At 34.4% G+C, this 18,992-nt stretch overlaps 2 protein-coding genes, 1 long non-coding RNA gene and 1 pseudogene across 3 annotated transcripts; 2 read left to right on the plus strand and 2 right to left on the minus strand.

The window, feature by feature from the left end:
• The first annotated feature begins 1,189 nt into the window (after positions 1-1,189).
• Positions 1,190-3,574, plus strand: LOC18048365 (annotated as a pseudogene).
• Positions 3,575-5,975: 2,401 nt separating this feature from the next.
• On the minus strand, positions 5,976-8,207 carry LOC112099667. Its single transcript, XM_024187087.1, has 3 exons — positions 7,878-8,207; positions 6,910-7,754; positions 5,976-6,243 (listed from the first exon to the last, which is right to left on the minus strand). Exons 1-3 carry the CDS (start codon positions 8,205-8,207, stop codon positions 5,976-5,978), a joined length of 1,443 nt encoding a protein of 480 aa, XP_024042855.1.
• Positions 8,208-13,518: 5,311 nt separating this feature from the next.
• On the plus strand, positions 13,519-15,369 carry LOC112100243. Its single transcript, XR_002906550.1, has 3 exons — positions 13,519-13,724; positions 14,593-14,994; positions 15,096-15,369. It is a non-coding gene; the product is annotated as an uncharacterized LOC112100243 (long non-coding RNA).
• Positions 15,370-15,756: 387 nt separating this feature from the next.
• Positions 15,757-18,592, minus strand: LOC18048366 (caffeic acid 3-O-methyltransferase). Its single transcript, XM_006441536.2, has 4 exons — positions 18,204-18,592; positions 16,934-17,244; positions 16,451-16,515; positions 15,757-16,370 (listed from the first exon to the last, which is right to left on the minus strand). The coding sequence occupies exons 1-4, from the start codon at positions 18,587-18,589 to the stop codon at positions 16,074-16,076; spliced, it is 1,059 nt and encodes a 352-aa protein (XP_006441599.1). The 5' UTR covers positions 18,590-18,592; the 3' UTR covers positions 15,757-16,073.
• Between the last annotated feature and the right edge of the window lie 400 nt (positions 18,593-18,992).

The raw sequence follows: 18,992 nt of genomic DNA on the forward strand, positions 1-18,992 counted from the left end.
TTATTCCGTTTCTATTGGGAATGATGATACAAGCGGAAAGGTGTTAAAGCATTGCTTAAAATATTTATAGGGGCAAAGAGCAATTGCAGCAGTTTAGCCATGTAAATAAGTAAGAACTTGACCAGTATGTAAAGTTCACAAAGTAGCTAGAAGAACTCCAGAGAAGGCATTAGTCGAATGTAGCCACTATAAAAATTTCCACAAACAAATTAATTTATAAAAAAGCAGTGGATAAGGAGTTAAGCATACATTAATTTGTTTTTAGAAGATACAGCGAAATTTCCATATTGGCTACTATTCCACTAATGGTTTCTTTCCACAATTCCCAATATTAAGATCTATTGAAAACTAAGCAAACATTAAATTGCTTGTGGAATTTACATAAGTCAATATAACAGCAGTTGAACTGGATGCAGTTTGGGTGGAGAAAAATGGTTTCTGTTCCTAATTCCCATTATTATGTTCTATTGAAAATTAAACATACATTAATTTGTTTCTGGAAATTTACATAAGTCAATATAATAGTAGCTGAACTGGATGCAGTTTGGGTGGAGAAGTAGTGAGCGCTGGTTTTGGTGGAGATGTTGGCATTAAAGAGGTACTAAATAACTACAACTTTAAATCAAAAGAAAGAGTTTGTGCTAATATTTGCCATGCATAACTTCAACTTTAAATCAAACTAATGCTTACAAATGGCATGCATCCATATCCACCACGTCGCATACTACATCACTCTTATAAATCTTTCTAATGGAGAAAGGAACACGACATTATTCGCATTTTTGTCCCTTTCTTAATCTACTATATTTTGCAAGGTGCTGGATATTTTTCTGTTGAAAGTCCTATCAGATCGATTAGCGCCTTTAAAATTATGTTCTCACTATTGTTGATATCAATTATCACGTTGCACACCTTATCTTTGATGGTGCCACGTGTTCTGAAATCTTATTGCACTAATTATCCTCTTCAAATCTTGGTGCTAATAAAATCTTCTACATAGTGTAATTCAACATCTCTCCTTCATGTACCTCTAACTCTAAAGCTTCTTCATCATCCTCATCCGCAACATTATTCATCTCTGCTTAGCCATAGCGTTTATTTTCTCTCTTTCAAATATCAAATAATGGTTAATATTTTCTTCAGGATTATCTTTTCTTTCTTGCTTGTGATGCTGCTGCTGCTGCTGCTCATGAATGATAAAGTGGCGCTAGGGCAAGATGGGGATCCCGTGGGATCAATACAAGGAGGAGGAGGAAGAGAAATGGTGCCTGCCTTGTTCATTTTTGGAGATTCACTTATCGATAATGGCAACAATAACAATCTTCCTTCTTTTGCCAAAGCAAATTATTACCCCTATGGTATCGATTTCAATGGTGGCCCAACTGGCCGCTTTTCTAATGGCCACACCATGGTCGATGAAATTGCTAACTCTCTTTATCTATGCATTTGATTTATATTTTTATAATTTTTTTTCCTTTTCAAAATCCTGAAGGTACATGAAAATTTATATACACCATGATTGCATGCAATGCAGGGTATTTTAATTGCTGATCTGACGAATTATTATGATTACTTCTTTGCTAGCAAAAAAAAAAGAAGCATAAAACAGATGTCATTTTTAGATTTTTCTTCTTTGTAAATTTGTGTCACACTCTTGAGCATAGTTAGAAATATCTGTGAAGTGAGTTTCATAGTCATGGCTTCAATGACACATATCCAAATTCATTACAATTAATTAATTGATTTCCTACTTCTATCCCTTTTAAAAAAAATTAACAAAATAAAAGTACTTGTTTAGTTATCTATTTCGGGGGGGGGGGGGGGGGGGGGGGGGGGGAATATTGGCATTTATTGGTCTGGCCCCACCCCTATATGTCCCTTTGGGAGGGCTCGCACTGTCCCATAATATTTATTTCTAAACAATCACAGTCATTATCTTAAATCAATAAAAATAACAGAAATTTTTTTGTTTTATTTTTTACATTTATTATATCTACACCCACTTACACCTAACTCGTATTAATCCGCAAGTACGATCTGTTTGGGGATAAATTCACCATATCTGGTAGGCGTGTCTTATTAATGGCTAAAAGCTTCCATATGCATAACCTCTTTAAATTGTGTCCGCTTTCAAAGAAAATTTTCTTTTTTGTCCATTAGCTTTTATTTACTCTTCACAAATATTTTTAATGTCATACTAACCAAATCTTGTAAATTCATCCATTCAGCTGAACTACTGGGACTTCCTCTGATTCCTGCATACTCTGAAGCTTCCGGTGCACAAGTGCTTCACGGAGTCAACTATGCTTCTGCCACTGCTGGAATCCTCGACATCACCGGAAGAAACTTCGTAAGGACTCATATATCTAATTCAAACGAACCAGGATTCCCTTTTGATCTGAATTTTAATGAGAGGATTTTATATCTAACACGAGATATATATTTTTTGTAGGAATGGGCAGCAATGACGACCTAAACAATTATCTTATGCCCAATTACAATACCAAAAATCAATACAATGCTCAGCAATATGCTGATCTTTTGGTTTCAGAATACTCAAGACAACTCACAGTAAGATTCAATTTCACTATATTTACATTTTTTACCATATGCATGCATTTTAGTTACTTTATTTTTTTAGCTTGTAAACATATTTATATAACTTGTATTAAGTATTGATTGAAAATCTACAGACCCTTTACAATTTGGGAGCAAGGAAATTTGTGTTGGCCGGATTAGGAAGAATGGGATGTATTCCAAGAATTTTGGCTCAAAATCAGATGGATCGCTGTTCAGAAAAAGTGAATCCAACTTGTTATGCCTTTTAATGCACATGTGAAGACTATGATTAACAATCTTAATGCCAATCTTCCTGGTGCAAGATTCACCTTCATTGACATTGCCCGCATGTTTGAAGATCTCCTCACCAATTATAGATCATACGGTATGCAATTTTCCCACTAAACATATCGTATTGTAGTTAGATATGATGTGTGCTGTCTAGCCTAAAATCTTTTATTTTAAAATGTGCGGACACTGACAAAAGATAATAAAGATTTCGTCCTCGTATTTTAAAATCAAGGAACAATTTACAGTGGCTGAACTAGGATTTTGATTTGACAAGCACGGCCTAGAGGTGGAAATAACGGAGAAATTATCGTCTTGCTGTGCTACAATAAAAGCAAGACATTTTAAAATTAAATTTAAATAAGTGCATAAAATAAGCAAAATTTTACTTAATAGAATAATGTTTATGATCACTTTTTTTTTTATCCCAAATAATTCTACAGGATTCAGTGTATTAGATCGAGGGTGCTGTGGCATTGGACGAAACGGAGGCCAAATTACATGTCTTCCATTCCAAACACCATGTGCAAATCGAGAACAATACGTTTTCTAGGATGCATTTGACCCAACAGAAGCTGTGAACATTATGTTTGGAAGAAAAGCTTTCTATGGTGACCAGAGCGTTGTTTATCCCATGAACATCCAGCAGCTTGCCAGTCTTTAAACTTAGAAATTAAAGGGACATATATGTTATTGTAATGTTTCTTGCTTGCTTAATTGCTTTGCATAATTGTTGGGATTATATGCTTTTTAAAAGCATATTAATTTATTTTCTGATTAATAAAATATTTGAGATATTTTCAATTGCATAAATATTTTGAATAAGGTCCGTTTAATCATATTATATGTATTTATGTGATCATCATATGGATTCACAGAAGATATAAATACAAGTTATCTTATGATTAAATAAATTAAGTTCGCAGTTGATAAATAGAGTTGGGCGCTCTATTTATGTTTAGACTGTAGTTAATTGTTATAAGTGAATATGAAATAGTTCACTCAAAGCAAGGATAAATGGATGAAAGTACTACACATTTTTTTCACAATGAGGTTGCCTTTTATAGGCGTTACTTGAACAAACTTAACGAAATAATAGCAGCCATTATTCAGCAAATACTGCAGCCACTTTCCAGTAACTATAGCCTAAAGACTAGGTAAACACAATCTTGCAAATAACATTACCAACAAACTTCCTAAAGACTAGGACCATAAAAGCAACTTATTGACACAAGGAAATTCCAACAATCCCTCCCTTAAACTAAATGTTATTAACATTCAGTTTAAACATTCTGCAGAATCTTCCTCAAATTGCAATTTGCAAACTCCAAGTGACTTTCTCAGCTTCAAAAAACTAGCCAATTTGAGGGGTTTAGTAAAGATGTCAGCAACTTGGTCTTCACTCCTGCAATAAACAAGATCAATGACTTCATTTTTTGTCAAGTCTCACAAGAAATGATATCTCACATCTTTGTGCTTGCATCTTTCATGTAGAACCGGATTCTTTGAAAGTTTAATTGTTGACCTATTATCACATAAGATTTGTGTTGACTCTGGTTGCTTAAACTGAAGTTCATGAAGAATATTTCTTAGCCAAAGTGCTTGACATGCACAAGAAGCTGCTGCAACAAACTCAGCCTTAGTTGTTGACAAAGTAACTATCGGTTGCTTCTTAGATGACCATGAAATAGCTGCTGAACCAAACATAAATACATATCCAGATGTGCTTCTTCTGTCATCCAAATCTCTAGCATAATCACTGTTTGTAAAGCCATACAAATCTGATTTTTTTACCCTTTTTGTAGAACAACCCAAATTCAGTAGTACCACGCAAGTATCGAAGAATTCTCTTTGCAGCTAAAAGATGATCCTCTCTTGGACGCTCCATATATTTGCTGATGGAACTAACTGCATGCATTATATCAGGTCGAGTTGCCATTAAGTACATCAAGCTTCCAACAATCTGTTTGTAAAGGGTACTATCAACTATTCTTCCTGCAGGATCCTTAACAAGCTTCAATCCTTTTTCAATTGGAGTAGTGACAGAGTTGCAGTTCCTCATTTGAAATCTTTCTAAGATCTCTTCCATATATTTCTTTTGACAAATAAATTTTCCAGCATCAGATTATATGACTTCTAAGCCAAGAAAATAATGCAGCAAACCAAGATCAGTCATATCAAATTCAAGCATCATGGATTCCTTGAATTTCTCAAACATTACTCTGTCATTTCTCGTGTAAATCAAATCATCTACATATAAACATACCATAAGCATTTTCCCATCATCTCCAATTTTTGTGTACAGAGTATGCTCATATGAGCATTTTCGAAAACCTTCCTTCAAGAAATAAGCATCTATATGACTATACCAAGCTCGGGGTGCTTGTTTTATTCCATATAGAGCTTTTTTCAATTTATAGACTTTATGCTCACTGCCTAATTTCACATATCCAGGAGGTTGTTCGATAAATACCTCTTCTTGTAGCTCCCCATGCAAGAATGCTGATTTCACGTCCAGTTGAAAAACAGGCCATGAATTTTGTGCTGCAAGAGCAATAATCAATCTGACCGTTTCAAGTCTTGCAACGGGAGCAAATACTTCTTTATAATCTACGCCGAACTCTTGCTTGTAGCCTTTGGGGACTAGGCGTGCCTTGTATTTATCAATTTCACCATTTTCCTTCAGTTTTGTCTTGTAAAACCACTTGACTCCTATTGTCCTCTGCCCCATTGGAAGTTCAGTCAACTCCCAAGTATTATTTTTTTCAATGGATACAATTTCTTCGTCCATGGCTTTTAGCCATTCTTGTTCTTTGACAGCTTCTTTAAAAGTTGTAAGATCACATTCTAAAAACAAGGCAAAGTGTATGAGTGGATTCTCAAGAGTGTTAAATCTTGTTACCTCATAATCTAACGTCCATGCAGGCCTTCTTCTATCACGTTGAGAACGTGAATCTGTAGCTTCAACTTGTTCATCAAGTTCATTTGTTGTTGGTGGAGTTTTCTGCTGAGACTCTATTTTGCGGCAGGTCAGGAGCAAAGACTGTTGAAGGCTGAAGTTACTGTGAATTTTCTTCAATTTCACCATCGAAATCTGCTAGAATTTGCTGCCCAACAGAGCTGCATCTCTACATCCATGTCTTCTCTTCATCAAAAATGACATCACGACTAATGACAATTTTCTTGATGATGGGATCATATAATTTGTAGGCCTTTGAATGATCACTAGCACCAAGAAAAATGCACTTTACACCTTTGTCATCTAATTTTCTTCCTTTCTCATCTGGTATGTGGACATATGCTATACATCCAAATTCCCGAAAGTGATCTACTGCCGGCTTACGTCCACTCCATGCTTCTTCAGGATTTATATTTTGAACATCTATTATGGGGCTTCTGTTCAAAATATAAACACTTCAAACAACTGCTTCAGGTCAAAAAATTTTGGGAAGACCACTCCTCTGCAAAAGGCTTCGTACCATATTAAGAATTGTACGATTTTTCCTCTCGCATACACCATTTTGCTGAGGTGTGTAGGCTGCTGTCAATTGTCTTCTAATTCCATGATTTTCACAGAAGCTTCCAAATTCTTGAGAGTTGAACTCTCCACCACGATCAGTACGCAATATTTTAATTTGGCTGTAAGCTTCTCTTTCAACTAGTGCTTTAAACATTTGAAAGGCTGTGAAAGCTTCCGATTTTTCTTGCAAGAAATAAACCCAGGTTTTTTGACTAAAATCATCAATAAATGAGATAAAATATCGGTTACCTCCATTTGATGTTGGCTTGATTGGCCCACATAAGTTAGAATGCACTAGCTCCAGCACTTTCTTTGCCCTCCAGGATTTTCCTTTTGGAAAATTATCTCGATGTTGCTTACTGAAAATACACTCTTCGCAAAGCTGTGAAGGTTGCTCAAATTGTGGAAGGCCTACCACCATATTTTTCTACTGCAAGGCCTTCAATCCACCAAAACTAAGATGCCTGTAATGAAAGTGCCATAACCATGCCGTATCTTTGAAATTTGCAACAAAACATGAGTGTGCAGTATGGTGAAGATACAATGGAAACATTCTATTTGCCGTCATTTTCACTTGAGCAATTAAGCCTAATTTTTCATCGTGGATTCGGAAAACTCCTTCCTTGATAGAGATCTCATACCCCTTTTCTTGTAACTGGCCAACACTGAAAAGGTTAGTTTTCAGTTCAGGAACGAATAGAACATTTGAGAAAGAATGAGAACTTTCCTTGGTTTGGATTGCAACCTTTCCTTTCCCCATGACAGAAACTGTGGAGTCATCACCAAATTTTACAGTATTTCGAAAAGTTTCATCCAAGTCAGAAAAAGCAGATTTATCCCCACACATATGATTGTTGCAACCGGTATCTAAGTACCATAGATTTTGGTGACCTTCCTCCTTTGTATGACATGCCATAAGAAGGGAAATTTCTTCTTCCTCATTTTCTGCAAAGTTAGATTTCTCGCCACGATTCTTATTTAAATTAGTACGGCACTCGGAGCAGTAATGATCGTACTTCTGACAACAGAAGCATTTAACATCCGATTTGTCTTTAGACTTTGGTTTATGTCCTGTCGAATTCTGACCATCATAATCCTTTCCTTTTCCTTGAGAATCACCAACCTTTTCTTCTAATCTGTTCTGCCCATTCTTGCCTTTCCAGCCTCCTTTACCCCCTCCAGTTGGTTTGAGATTTGCTGCTGCCTGTAATGCATGTTCTTCCTTATCCTGTCGGATTACTTTCTGCTCATGGACTAGTAAAGTGCTTTCCAATTCATCAATCGAAAGTGTGTCAATATCCCTTGATTCCTCAATCGCACAAACAATATAGTTAAATTTTGCCGTTAAAGATCGAAGAATCTTCTCAATTATGATAACATCCTCGAGCTGTTCGCCATGAATTCATCTCTTATTTGCGATTGCCATTGTCCTTGCAAAGTATGCTGAGACCGACTCTCCCATCTTCATTCGTAGAGATTCAAATTCAACTCGAAGTGTCTGGAGGTGTACTTGCTTCGCCCTTGCTGTCCCTTGGTACTTCTTTTTCAAGGAATCCCAAATTTGTTTGGAGGAGTCTTTGTTAAGAATTGTTTCCAAGATTGAGCAATCAATAGCTTGGAACAAGTAATTCTTTGCCTTGAGATCCTTTAATCGTTTCCCTTCAAGCACTATTTTCTGAGCATCCGTCAAAACTACACCGGCTGGTGGTTCAGTTATTCTAGTTGAAACAACCTGCCAATACTCCTTGGACCTTAAGAAACTCTCCATCAACATGCTCCAATGGTCATAGTGACCATCAAAGCGGGGAATTGCAGGTTGAACAAAATTCTCAGAAGCCATGAATTTCTGCTGCTGCAACACGAGTGAAAAAAGAGCCAAGTAAGCTGTTGTTACTAACTCTGTCAATCCCACTTTTCTAATTCAAGCTCTGATACCACTGTTATAAGTGAATATGAAATAGTTCACTCAAAGCAAGGATACATGGATGAAAGTACTACACATTTTATTCACAATGAGGTTGCCTTTTATAGGCGTTACATGAACAAACTTAACGAAATAATAGCATCCATTATTCAACAAAATATTACAGCCACTTTCCAGTAACTATAGCCTAAAGACTAGGTAAACACAATCTTGCAAATAACATTACCAACAAACTTTCTAAAGACTAGGACCATAAAAGCAACTTATTGACACAAGGAAATTCCAACAATAATTCATTGAATGATTTGTCTTAATTATATATCAATTTACTAATGTAATTTGACTACATTGAGCTGGATAACATATGAGATTTAATTAACCTTGAAATGACTGTTAGACTTATTAAATCTCATAGGCATTGATTTTACTGTAATCTTAATCTTGAGTTAGTTATGATTTCATAATTGTAATTGTTATTCCATTTGAGTTACCAATGGGCACGACACACAATTATGGTCAAGATTACCCGGTATCTTGGTGGGAGCAATTATGAGTATTGGAGTTATAGATTAACAATATAGAATTTGTATGACGCATCTCTTGATGGGTTTTTGGCACTTAATCATAAAATTCTCTGGCCAGAGTGTGTCAACATATTTAGTATGTTGAAAATGATCATTAGAGAAAACCAGTAAGTATGAAAGAACAAGATGTAATTAAATTGATTGGACAGTTGAGATATCAATTTAATTAACGATGTGGTACAAAGGATTGAGTAGTAAAGAAATCAGTGTGGCTTGGGACGAATTATTATTCGAACATACAATTATGGAGGTCAGTTCCAATCTTATAGTGGAGTAGAGTTGGAATTAAATAATTAGGCTTATTTAATTACAGGCTTAATTTTTGTAGCCACTATTGTATATTCTCAAATGATCCCTGGGTTAGCTCATTTAATTGACTGCATCGCTACTGGATTAATAAGTAAGATAACTAACTATTTAGGTTAAAAGCCTAAATATATTATTTAGTGGGAGACTCCATTAATATGCTTGAGTGTAAGGGGCCTTATGTTATTTTACAAGGTGGACCCCTATAACACATGAACAAGTAACGTGACTTTTGTTTTAATTATTTTTTAATTTAAATAAAATGGGATTTAATAGAATTAATAAATAAAGAAATATTGAGCCTAGGGTTTCCACTAAATAGAGATATAAAAAGGCTTATTTTCTCAACAAAAAAAAAATAGACAGAGGTCACATTATACAAATAAGAGAAAATGATTTTCTCTCTAATTTTGAGAGAAAAATTTTCTCGTGCTAGTTGCTTTAGTAGTGATAAAGGCGCCCACACGTCAAGTGTAGATCAAACCTGAGTTATAGCCTGAAAGATTATTTGGTGGCGGATCGTGATCTAACAGGAGTAGTGGGGACGGATCGTGGTCTGGGAGCCTAAATCACTTTAGTGGAAAAAGAAAAGATTGTTCATCTTCTCAAATTTTCAAGGTACGATTTCTAGATTACAAATTCTTATATATTGTATGAGATCGATCCTAAAAGTTTTTTTTAAAAAAAAACTGCTTTTTTCCACAACAATAATTAGCCACCGGTGTCTCGTCTGTCCATGTGAGTTTTTACTTGTTTAATTTGCTTGTGGGAAGCTTATGTAATCAAAGAACAAGTTGTGATTGTGTTTTGTTGCGTTGCTAGTGGTTCAGTAATTGGGACTACTTTGATTATGTTTTGGTAATAGATTTTACTAGTTTACTAGTGTTTCAGTAGGATTTTTCTTTTTTTAAATTATTAACTTATGCATCTATTGAAATCTGAACTCAAAACTTAAGCCCCAAAGAAATTGCTTGTTACCGTTGGAATTAGACTTGACTTTCGTAGTTTATTAATCAACTTGCTTACTAGGTAGCCTTGCCGTATGATATGGTTTGCTATCTTATGGGTAGTGATGTTTCCCTTGCAATACCCCTCGCATCTGTGTAAGGACATCCATCTAATTTTGTTGATATTTTTGGAAGTTAAACTTTCATCCTTAATTTGAATGATTGAAAGATAATATATAATTTTAGCCTCGGTTGATTCAAAAACGGTAGATTTAAAAGAGAGATTGATTCAAAAAGATTAAATTAAACGTTCAAAATAATTTATAAAAAATGCAAGATATCCGCAAACTGTCTAAAATACTATCCTTTAATCAATAATATTTTAAATAAGGAGATTATGGGTGGACCAAAAATCCATGTACCAAGCCCAAGCAAACGCGCAGATTTAACAACCCGTTTGGAGCAGCGGCGTTACCAAATTATTTATAGGTTTGGGTTCGGTTACAAAAACTCAACCACAAAAATAAATTTATGTTCACTTAAATTTCTATAAAAATCTTCTAAAACCCCTTTATAATTGTCTCCTTCTTTAAAATTACCGTATAGGACAAAATTATATCTCATTAAACCCACCGTAAACAATTCTTTCACCGACAATTTTTCTCCTGTACGTATGTACTTCTGTTATCTTAGAGTTTATACGAAAATTATTGAAACCTCAAAATACAACTACAGAAAAATCTCAAAAGCCGGTAACAACCCTGTTAAAAATCAAAATAATGATCATGTTAGAAGACCATTCCCTGTCAAATTCCATTGAAAATTGAGTGCATATATGACTTAGGCAAAATAGAGAAAAAAAAATCAGTTTGAGCTTTAAAATTGTTGTAAACTGGGTAGTCAAAGGAGTGCCAATAGTCCAACTCAGTTCATATTCATTTAAATCTGAGATGAAGAAATAAACACCACAAAATAAACTTAAATGTTGGAAACTAATTCTAACCCAACCTGAATAGATTTTTATTGGAATTTTTTTGGTTTAAGTTACTCAATAGTTTTAGAGTGGAGCTTCTAACATCCCATTAAAACTCATAAGAAACACTACTTATTCATTTTTATATCTCTTTTTTTATGAAATTACAAAAAAGTCCATAGAATTACAATAGAGTTTTAATTAAACTTCACTATCATTTTAGACATACTTTTTCATAATAAAATTATTATTATTAAGTAATTTATTTCCTCATTATCACAAAATTATTTTTGACTTTATCAAACAAATAAGGTTAAAAAAATAGTTAGGGGTTTATGATTTATAAAGACATTTTAGTTTAATTAAATTCTTATTTTTTTCTTTTGGTAATTTCGAAGAATATTAAAGGGGTGTGAAAAACAGTACTCATAATTGAATTAGATCAAAACTTTCTCAACCCAAATACGTTTGGATTTGATTGGGTTAATCCCAACATTCACTCACCCCTAAAATGGCTTTATATATAGTCATTATTACGAAAAATATAATCATAGCGTCAACTCTTAAGTAAACTTTTTGGTTGAGAGAGGCGTAGATCACTAAACATGTATTAGTAGTCAAAATTAGAAGAGGAACTTTATCTAGATTACTACATTTACCAAATAATATTATAAAATGTAAAAGTTTTAATGGGGTGTATTAAACGGGGTGTACCCCATCACTATCTTAAGAATGGTGATTTTGATCCCTTATTATATCTCACAAGCCCCCCATTTTTCAGTTAATTCCATTAAAAATTTTAAACAAATCTTTATCTCTCAATATACCTTACCTAATCTCTAATTTACCTTTATTTTAATTTTTTTTCATACACCCATTGTATAAATTTTATAAAATCATTTCTTAAAAAAAAATCTCATAATCATTGCAATTTCTCAACTTTTTTTTTAAGGTTTTATCCACCACTTAAGATTTGATAGTTCCACCAAGAATTGGAGCAAAGAACCATGCCGAGTCGGCCCTGAATAACCTTAGTATCGTGCTAAGCCTATCAAGCCAAAGTTGAGTGAAGGAATACAAGAATTTGGCCGAGGGGTTTGACGTGATAAAGATAGAGATTTTTTATTATTATAATTGATTTGGAGCTAAAAAGGGGATTCTTGATTTCCTTTTGTGTGCATCCCAATCTTGTATTCAAGTTTATCTGTTCATGGACCAGAATGCATTGCATTTGGAAAGTGTTTGCAATTGTACAGTGATATTACTTGGACAGTAATTTGGCGTTGCAATGCATTTACAGAACGAATGAAAATTTGGAATCGCGATGAAAAATGTTGTCAGGTATCTATCTGAGAATGAAAGCACTCGTTGTCAGTCTCTATGAGATTGCAGTATAAAATTTTACATTGTTCTTCAATATTTTGAATAGAATGCCTTACTTTGAATGGAATGGCTCAGTTTAAAAAGTTAGAAGAAATTAGAGTTTAAGAAATTAGATTCGCTTAATTAGTTATTAATAGAAATTTTTATGCCGGTGCACTTAAAAATTATTTATTATTTTAAGTTATTTCACATGAGGATAAAATAGGTATTAACATAAAAGTTATTAGTGTGGGTTGATAAGATATAATGAGAGATTTAAACATCACCACTCTACTCATGGAGAAGCTCCAAAAACGATCTCATTGGTCGAAAAAGGCCAGACCCATTGAACGAGGACCCTTAAAATTTGATCCTAGCTTGACCCATACGATAGGTTGAATAGGTTAGTCCTTTACACAATCAAAATAAACTTGTGAGTAGGGGTGGGAAAATAACCCAATCTGATTCAACCAAAAAACTTGAGTTCAGATCGGATGTAGATCAATTTCTCAATCCAATCAGGTAGGAATTTATCCAAATCGATCCGAAAATACACACAATTAAATAATATTATTTGAAATTTTTTATCCATTCCAAATATAATTCGGATTCAATTATAAGTCTGGATTACTTTTTTCCTAACTCGATTAACCGGAACTCGAACCCGATCCGAATATGAATTTGCCGACCCCTACTTATTATCGTTTACACATTACATTTGTGACTATCATTTTCAAACTAAAATTTTCTCTTGATGCGAATAAGAAAAAAAAAACATAGAGTAAATTTCGTTTAAAAAATGAGGCACCATAGATGGACCGTACATATGGTACAGCTAGCTGAAATGGAAGTAGCCTTGTGAGAGCTGCCTATTTTGGATTCAGGATGAAATATTTAAGAAGCAAGCAAGTAAATAAATCAAGAAAATAATATTCGGCCACCCTCATTCCAGAGGGAAGCCAAAAACGACATACTTATGTGCCGTTTTAAAGTTTTAGATTTGAAAATTAAAAATAAATTTTACCATTAAAAAATAATAAAAGCTAATCAAAAGAAATTAAAAAATCTAAATTCTTATCCCTCCCCTCGCTCACCCCCTCTCTTTGACTCACCCCGCTCTGTCCCTCTCACTCTCACCCACGAAGCTCGTTCCCCTCTCACTCACCCACAAGCTCGCTGTCAATATTTTTCTCAGATCTCAGTTAACGCATCATCAAAACCGCAACCATGACGCTAGGCTGAGGAGGATCCAGTGTCGTGGGTCAGTTTCTTGTCTGATCTTGCCATTTTTTGTTCAATCTATTTATGCCCTGGATTGATTTATTCTCTTTGTTTTGTTGTATTTCTTGTTCTGGCAAAATCTATTTGTCTAAGTCACATACAGGTCGTAGCCGTTGCTTTTATTATTTTATAATTTTTTTGGGTGGTTTTGTGTAGTCTTATGAACTTTCTTTTTGGCATAAATGCATCTGGGTTGCTACGTGCCTACGTTTGATTGTTAATTAGACCTGATCCGTAATTCTATGCGTTTTTTGCATTTTTGATTGCGAAATTAAGTTAATTTAGTTTAATATGATTACATTATTGTCACCTAAAATTAGTATATTTAATCAGTTAAAGAAATTCTTTTGACACGGACTTTATGAAACCTTGTATGTGATACTTTTCTTAGCAAAGTACTTGGATTTTGGATTTTTTTTATTTATATTTTAAAATTACTAGAAATAAGTTATTTGAAGTGTGATACTTTGTGAAATGTTAAAGCTTACGGTTTGGTTGTAATTCTGTTTTTGCTTATATATGTTTACGTCTGTTGGCATTCTTTTTTTTTTGGTATTTGAAGTTTGCATATATGGTGTGTATTAAGATTTTCAAGTGGTTCTTCAAACATATTCTGGGTAGTTTGATATATCACATGTTTCTGTGAATTCTTTAGTTGAGGCAATTGTCTTTGCTCTTAGCTGCATTATTAAGTTCTTTACCACATAGAATTCCCTAATTTTCTTCTGCTAATCCAGTAATTGCAGCTTCATTGTAAGGTTCTTCATTTTCTATAAAGCATATATTGCTTCATCAACCCTCCTCTAAATATGTTGCAAATATGTATTTGATTCATTCCAATCTTACAGATCATTGTTGGATGCCGAATCAGCATACAATGCTTACAATTGTGAGAGAAAAATGAACAACCAATTGCCCGGTTCAGTTACGCTTTAAGCTAGGAAGATTGACGTAGAAACATTTGTTTAAGTGTAATTACCTAGGTAGGTGAAAAAGGTCCAAAATCGTCAAGCACACTGTCAACTAAGGCTGGTCGGCGACGTGAACGGCGTGATAGCGATGTCGGTGATGGGCTGGTCGGCGATGGGCGTGGCGTGACAACAAGTTTCGTGGGTGAGTAACAGCCTGAGAGAAATAGCTCGCAAGTGGGTGAGTGAGAGAGGCAGATCGGGTGAGTGAGAGAGACAGAGCTGGTGAGTGAGAGGGAAGGTGAATGAGAGAGAGACAGAGCAAGCGAGTGAGAGGGACGGGTAAGAATTTTGGATTTTTCAAATTCTTTAGATTTAATTTTAATATTTTTCAATGGTAAAATCTATTTTTAATTTTCAAATTTAAAACTTCGAAACGGCAGAGGAAGCATGCGTTTCTGGCTTCGTTATGGTCTCGTGGTGGCCGAATATCATTGCCCAGTAAATCATGATTCTTCGAGAGACCGAGCAACCGCTTGTGAAAACCCTTAGACTAAGTCCTAACAACCCTTAGACTAAGTCCAGCACTTACCATACTGTGTCCTATATAATTGAAACGTAAATAGATTATTGACAGCAAAACAAAATAATAACTTAATATAATGACGTGTAACAATGTACATTTTTTATTTTTTATTTTTGTCAATTATGCGTTAGTGTTTGATGCCCTTGTTTCAAAAATAAATAAAAATTGATGCACATGTACCGCAATGTCAGTTCTGAGGGAGCTGTGACGAGTAATGATTAAACTATTAATTATTAAATATAGCAAGTAAATTTTGATGCCATCATTTTAAAAAATTAATAAAAAAATAAACAAATTGATATTCATGTGCATGTCTAATGCTTTATTTATATAAGATTAAAATTCTCTTTTCATCTGGGTTTTTATTTGAGCAAATACAATTATTGGTAGTTAACATATAGAAGCACAATTAAAAAATATATCTTGACCGTGCTCACGTACACGTTGAAAGAATTAAAGAAAAGGAGCCCTCTAAATTCTGTTTGTTTGATAAGAAAATGAATAGAAAATTTTATTGATTCAAAGAGAAAATTTGTTCGCTGGATTTTTATTTGTAAGTCTTACTAATGAATTGAGAGTACATTGATAAATATAGCTGTGTGTGGAAACTTCTACTGCAACAAACTCGTGTCCACATTTCCAGCGCGCTAACTATAACAACCTACTGACTAAGTTTGGAAGGAAATAACAACTTGTTTAACTGTTTTACAACTTGGCTGCTGACTCATCATTACACTGAAAACCCCAGCTGACTTCAACTGCTGACTTAGCATTTATTCTTAACAGAAAGATAATGATAAAAAGTTGCTTCAGAATTCGTGGGCACGCACGCACGCTACTTGTAGAACTCCATAACCCATAAGTTGTAAAAAAAGCATACAAATCTGATGCCACTAAATCCAGCTTCAGTAGCCAAGGTCGTGAATTCATGCTTTGTTCGCTCCTTTCCTCCCGGATATTGAGTCATCACCAGCACATCAGCTAGGGAATTTATTTTTGAATGAGTGCTAGTCTCAGGCAGTTCTGGAAGTACTGACTCCACAACAATTACCTTCCCTCCTTCGGGAATACTTTTGTAGCAATTCTTCAATAACTTCAAGCAATGTTCATCGCTCCAATCGTGCAGTATCCACTACAAAATTTGAAATATTATGAAATTTGTTCAGGGATCGAACACCTAATACCTGCAAATTAAATTCAAATGAAACTTACCTTGATCAAAATGGCGTCGCCATTTGGAACACTTTGAAACATGTCACCCCCTACATGCTTAACACCTGTACTACATACAATTTAGTTTCCGCTGTTAGGATCTAGCGGTATGGGCAGAGAATTCATAAGATAACTGATATTCGGGAAAAGAATTTAGATAAAATTCTGACAAAAACAACAATAAATCAACCCTGATTTTTTCACTAAATTGCAATATATGGTAAATCGAGTCTGTTTTGATGTTTTTTGTCAGTTTTTTCTTGTTGCAACATTTTGTGCTTTTACCCTTTTTTTCCAAATGATAATGTATATTTCTTCACAACAATGACATTAAAAAAAAAAAAAAAGAGATTGGAATCAATTTTCTAATTAACTTCCTACTTTCTCCAGGATTTATATTGGGATGATTAATTAAAGAAAGCTACTTAAAAGCCACTTGACCAAGTCCCTAACATTATTATAAAGATAATTGATAGTTCATACCAGGATACTCAGGGGAATGCTGTATAACGTGAGGCAAGTCGAAATTGATGCCCTTAATGTGGGGGTACTTGGAAGTAATTGCTTTAAGGGTATTGCCAAGGGAACCGCCAACATCAACCAATTGCTTTATGTGCTCGAAACCCTTGTAAGCCTCAAGGATTTTCTGAAGGACCAAAGTGGTATGGTTGAACATCGCTGTGCTGAAAACTTCATTGAACCTGGGGTCCAATCCTAGGTACTCGAAAGCGTTCGTTCCGTGGACTCGGTCAAATGGAACTCCTCCTTCAATAATAGTTTCTTTCAGTTGGGACCTACATGACCAGTTAATCAATCATCATTTTGCGTTTGGCCTAACTTTTTTAGATACAATGGTTAGTGGTTGATAAAAACAAAAATAATAAAGGGATATATCTATATTATATATATGACGATGTATACGTTTCATAAAATCCCTTAACAGATAAGATGAGTAGAGGATTCATTGCCATTAAAAATTTTATGTTATATCTTAACTCATAACTGTCACATACATCTTTATGAAAACGAGAAAAAAAATGGAAATCAGGGTAATATTATCATACGGGTGGGTTGCTAAATTTTAGCAACGTCACAAATTAGGAGATATGTAGTTTGTAGGACTTTTACATATAGCTAGGTCCTGCTGTTATTTTTTTTTCCTTAAAAGATTTTATTTCTAATTCTCTCCAGGCAAGTGATCATACCACCCCAAGTGAATCTTTTAATTCAGCGAAATTCTACGGACGAAGTTAAGAAATTTTTGTTCTTCCAGGATTTCTGTCAGAACTGAAGAAACTACTCAATTAATGCTTTCAATAGAACAAAATACATTGTCTTTTTCATATATGTTACACTCATGTCCTCTATAATTAAAAGACAAAAATACCTCGGAAAGAAAACATATTTCCTCATATCTTCTGTAGCTGCAAGTAATTAAAACACCACCAACAATAGTTTACTCGTTCTTGAATTGATATGACTAGAAGTATATTTAATAATGATTTATAAGTTTGACAGTGAACCTTCTACATTTTATCGCTCACTTATATGAACACGTTTGTTTTTCTTTTTCGATGACCTGAGTTTAGAAATAAGTTGAGTATGAAGTCGATTATGATTTAAGACTTGGGAGAAATGCATGATTGGATCTGAAGGCGTAGAAAGAGAATTGTATTATAAACCCATGTATTTTTACCCTAATTAACTTAAAAAAAGAAAAATTCAGAGGATTAAAATGATAGAGTGGACAAACCAGCTGTCGAGAAAGGCCTCGTCCTGAATTAAGGCCAATACAGGGCCTAATGAGACACCATCTTGATTAGGCACAAAGTATTTGGAAACATCATTCAAACCGTATAGCCTGTGAGAACCATCTACATCATCAAGTGAGCATTCAACAATACCATAGCTAGCCAGAAGCCCGAGTATCCGGTCCAGCATCGTGGGTGCGTCTTTGTTCTTGGTGGCGGGCAACTGAGCGGCAATCTCTGAAGCTGAGAGCTTTGCTCCAGGACCAGCTTTGGCTATGATCTCCAAAAGTCCCAGCTTAATTACTGCTTTCATGGTCATGTGGAGCACTGAACCCGTCATCACTTCACAGGCATATGCAAAGTTTTCGTCTCTCGCTTCATTAGCCATATTTTCTTGAATTTCCTTATCTGTTTTCCTCAGAAACAATGCATTTATAGTGGAGTGAAGAGTTACTGTGTGTCCAAGATTTTAGGTTGTAAAATCTGACCCGGAAGTTTTCGATAGTTCAAGTTAGACTAAATGACAGAAATTAAATTATGATAAAACTTTTTCAAAGATAAAAGTATGGAAGCTTGGCAACTCTAAAAAAATTATATTATTAGGGATAAAAACTTTATTTAATTTGCATAAATTGAAATGACATATTGCATGATTCTACATGTCTCATATTATTTCTTTTATTTTGTCGACTTTAAAAAATCTGAACGGCCAACCTCTTCGAAAATGTATTCAATAGTTTTTTATAGCGATGTATTGTTCAATAGTTTTTTATAGCGATGTATTGGAAGTA

The sequence above is a fragment of the Citrus clementina genome, unplaced genomic scaffold (genome assembly GCF_000493195.1).
Source record: "Citrus clementina cultivar Clemenules unplaced genomic scaffold, Citrus_clementina_v1.0 scaffold_3, whole genome shotgun sequence".
Taxonomy (NCBI): Eukaryota; Viridiplantae; Streptophyta; class Magnoliopsida; order Sapindales; family Rutaceae; genus Citrus; species Citrus x clementina.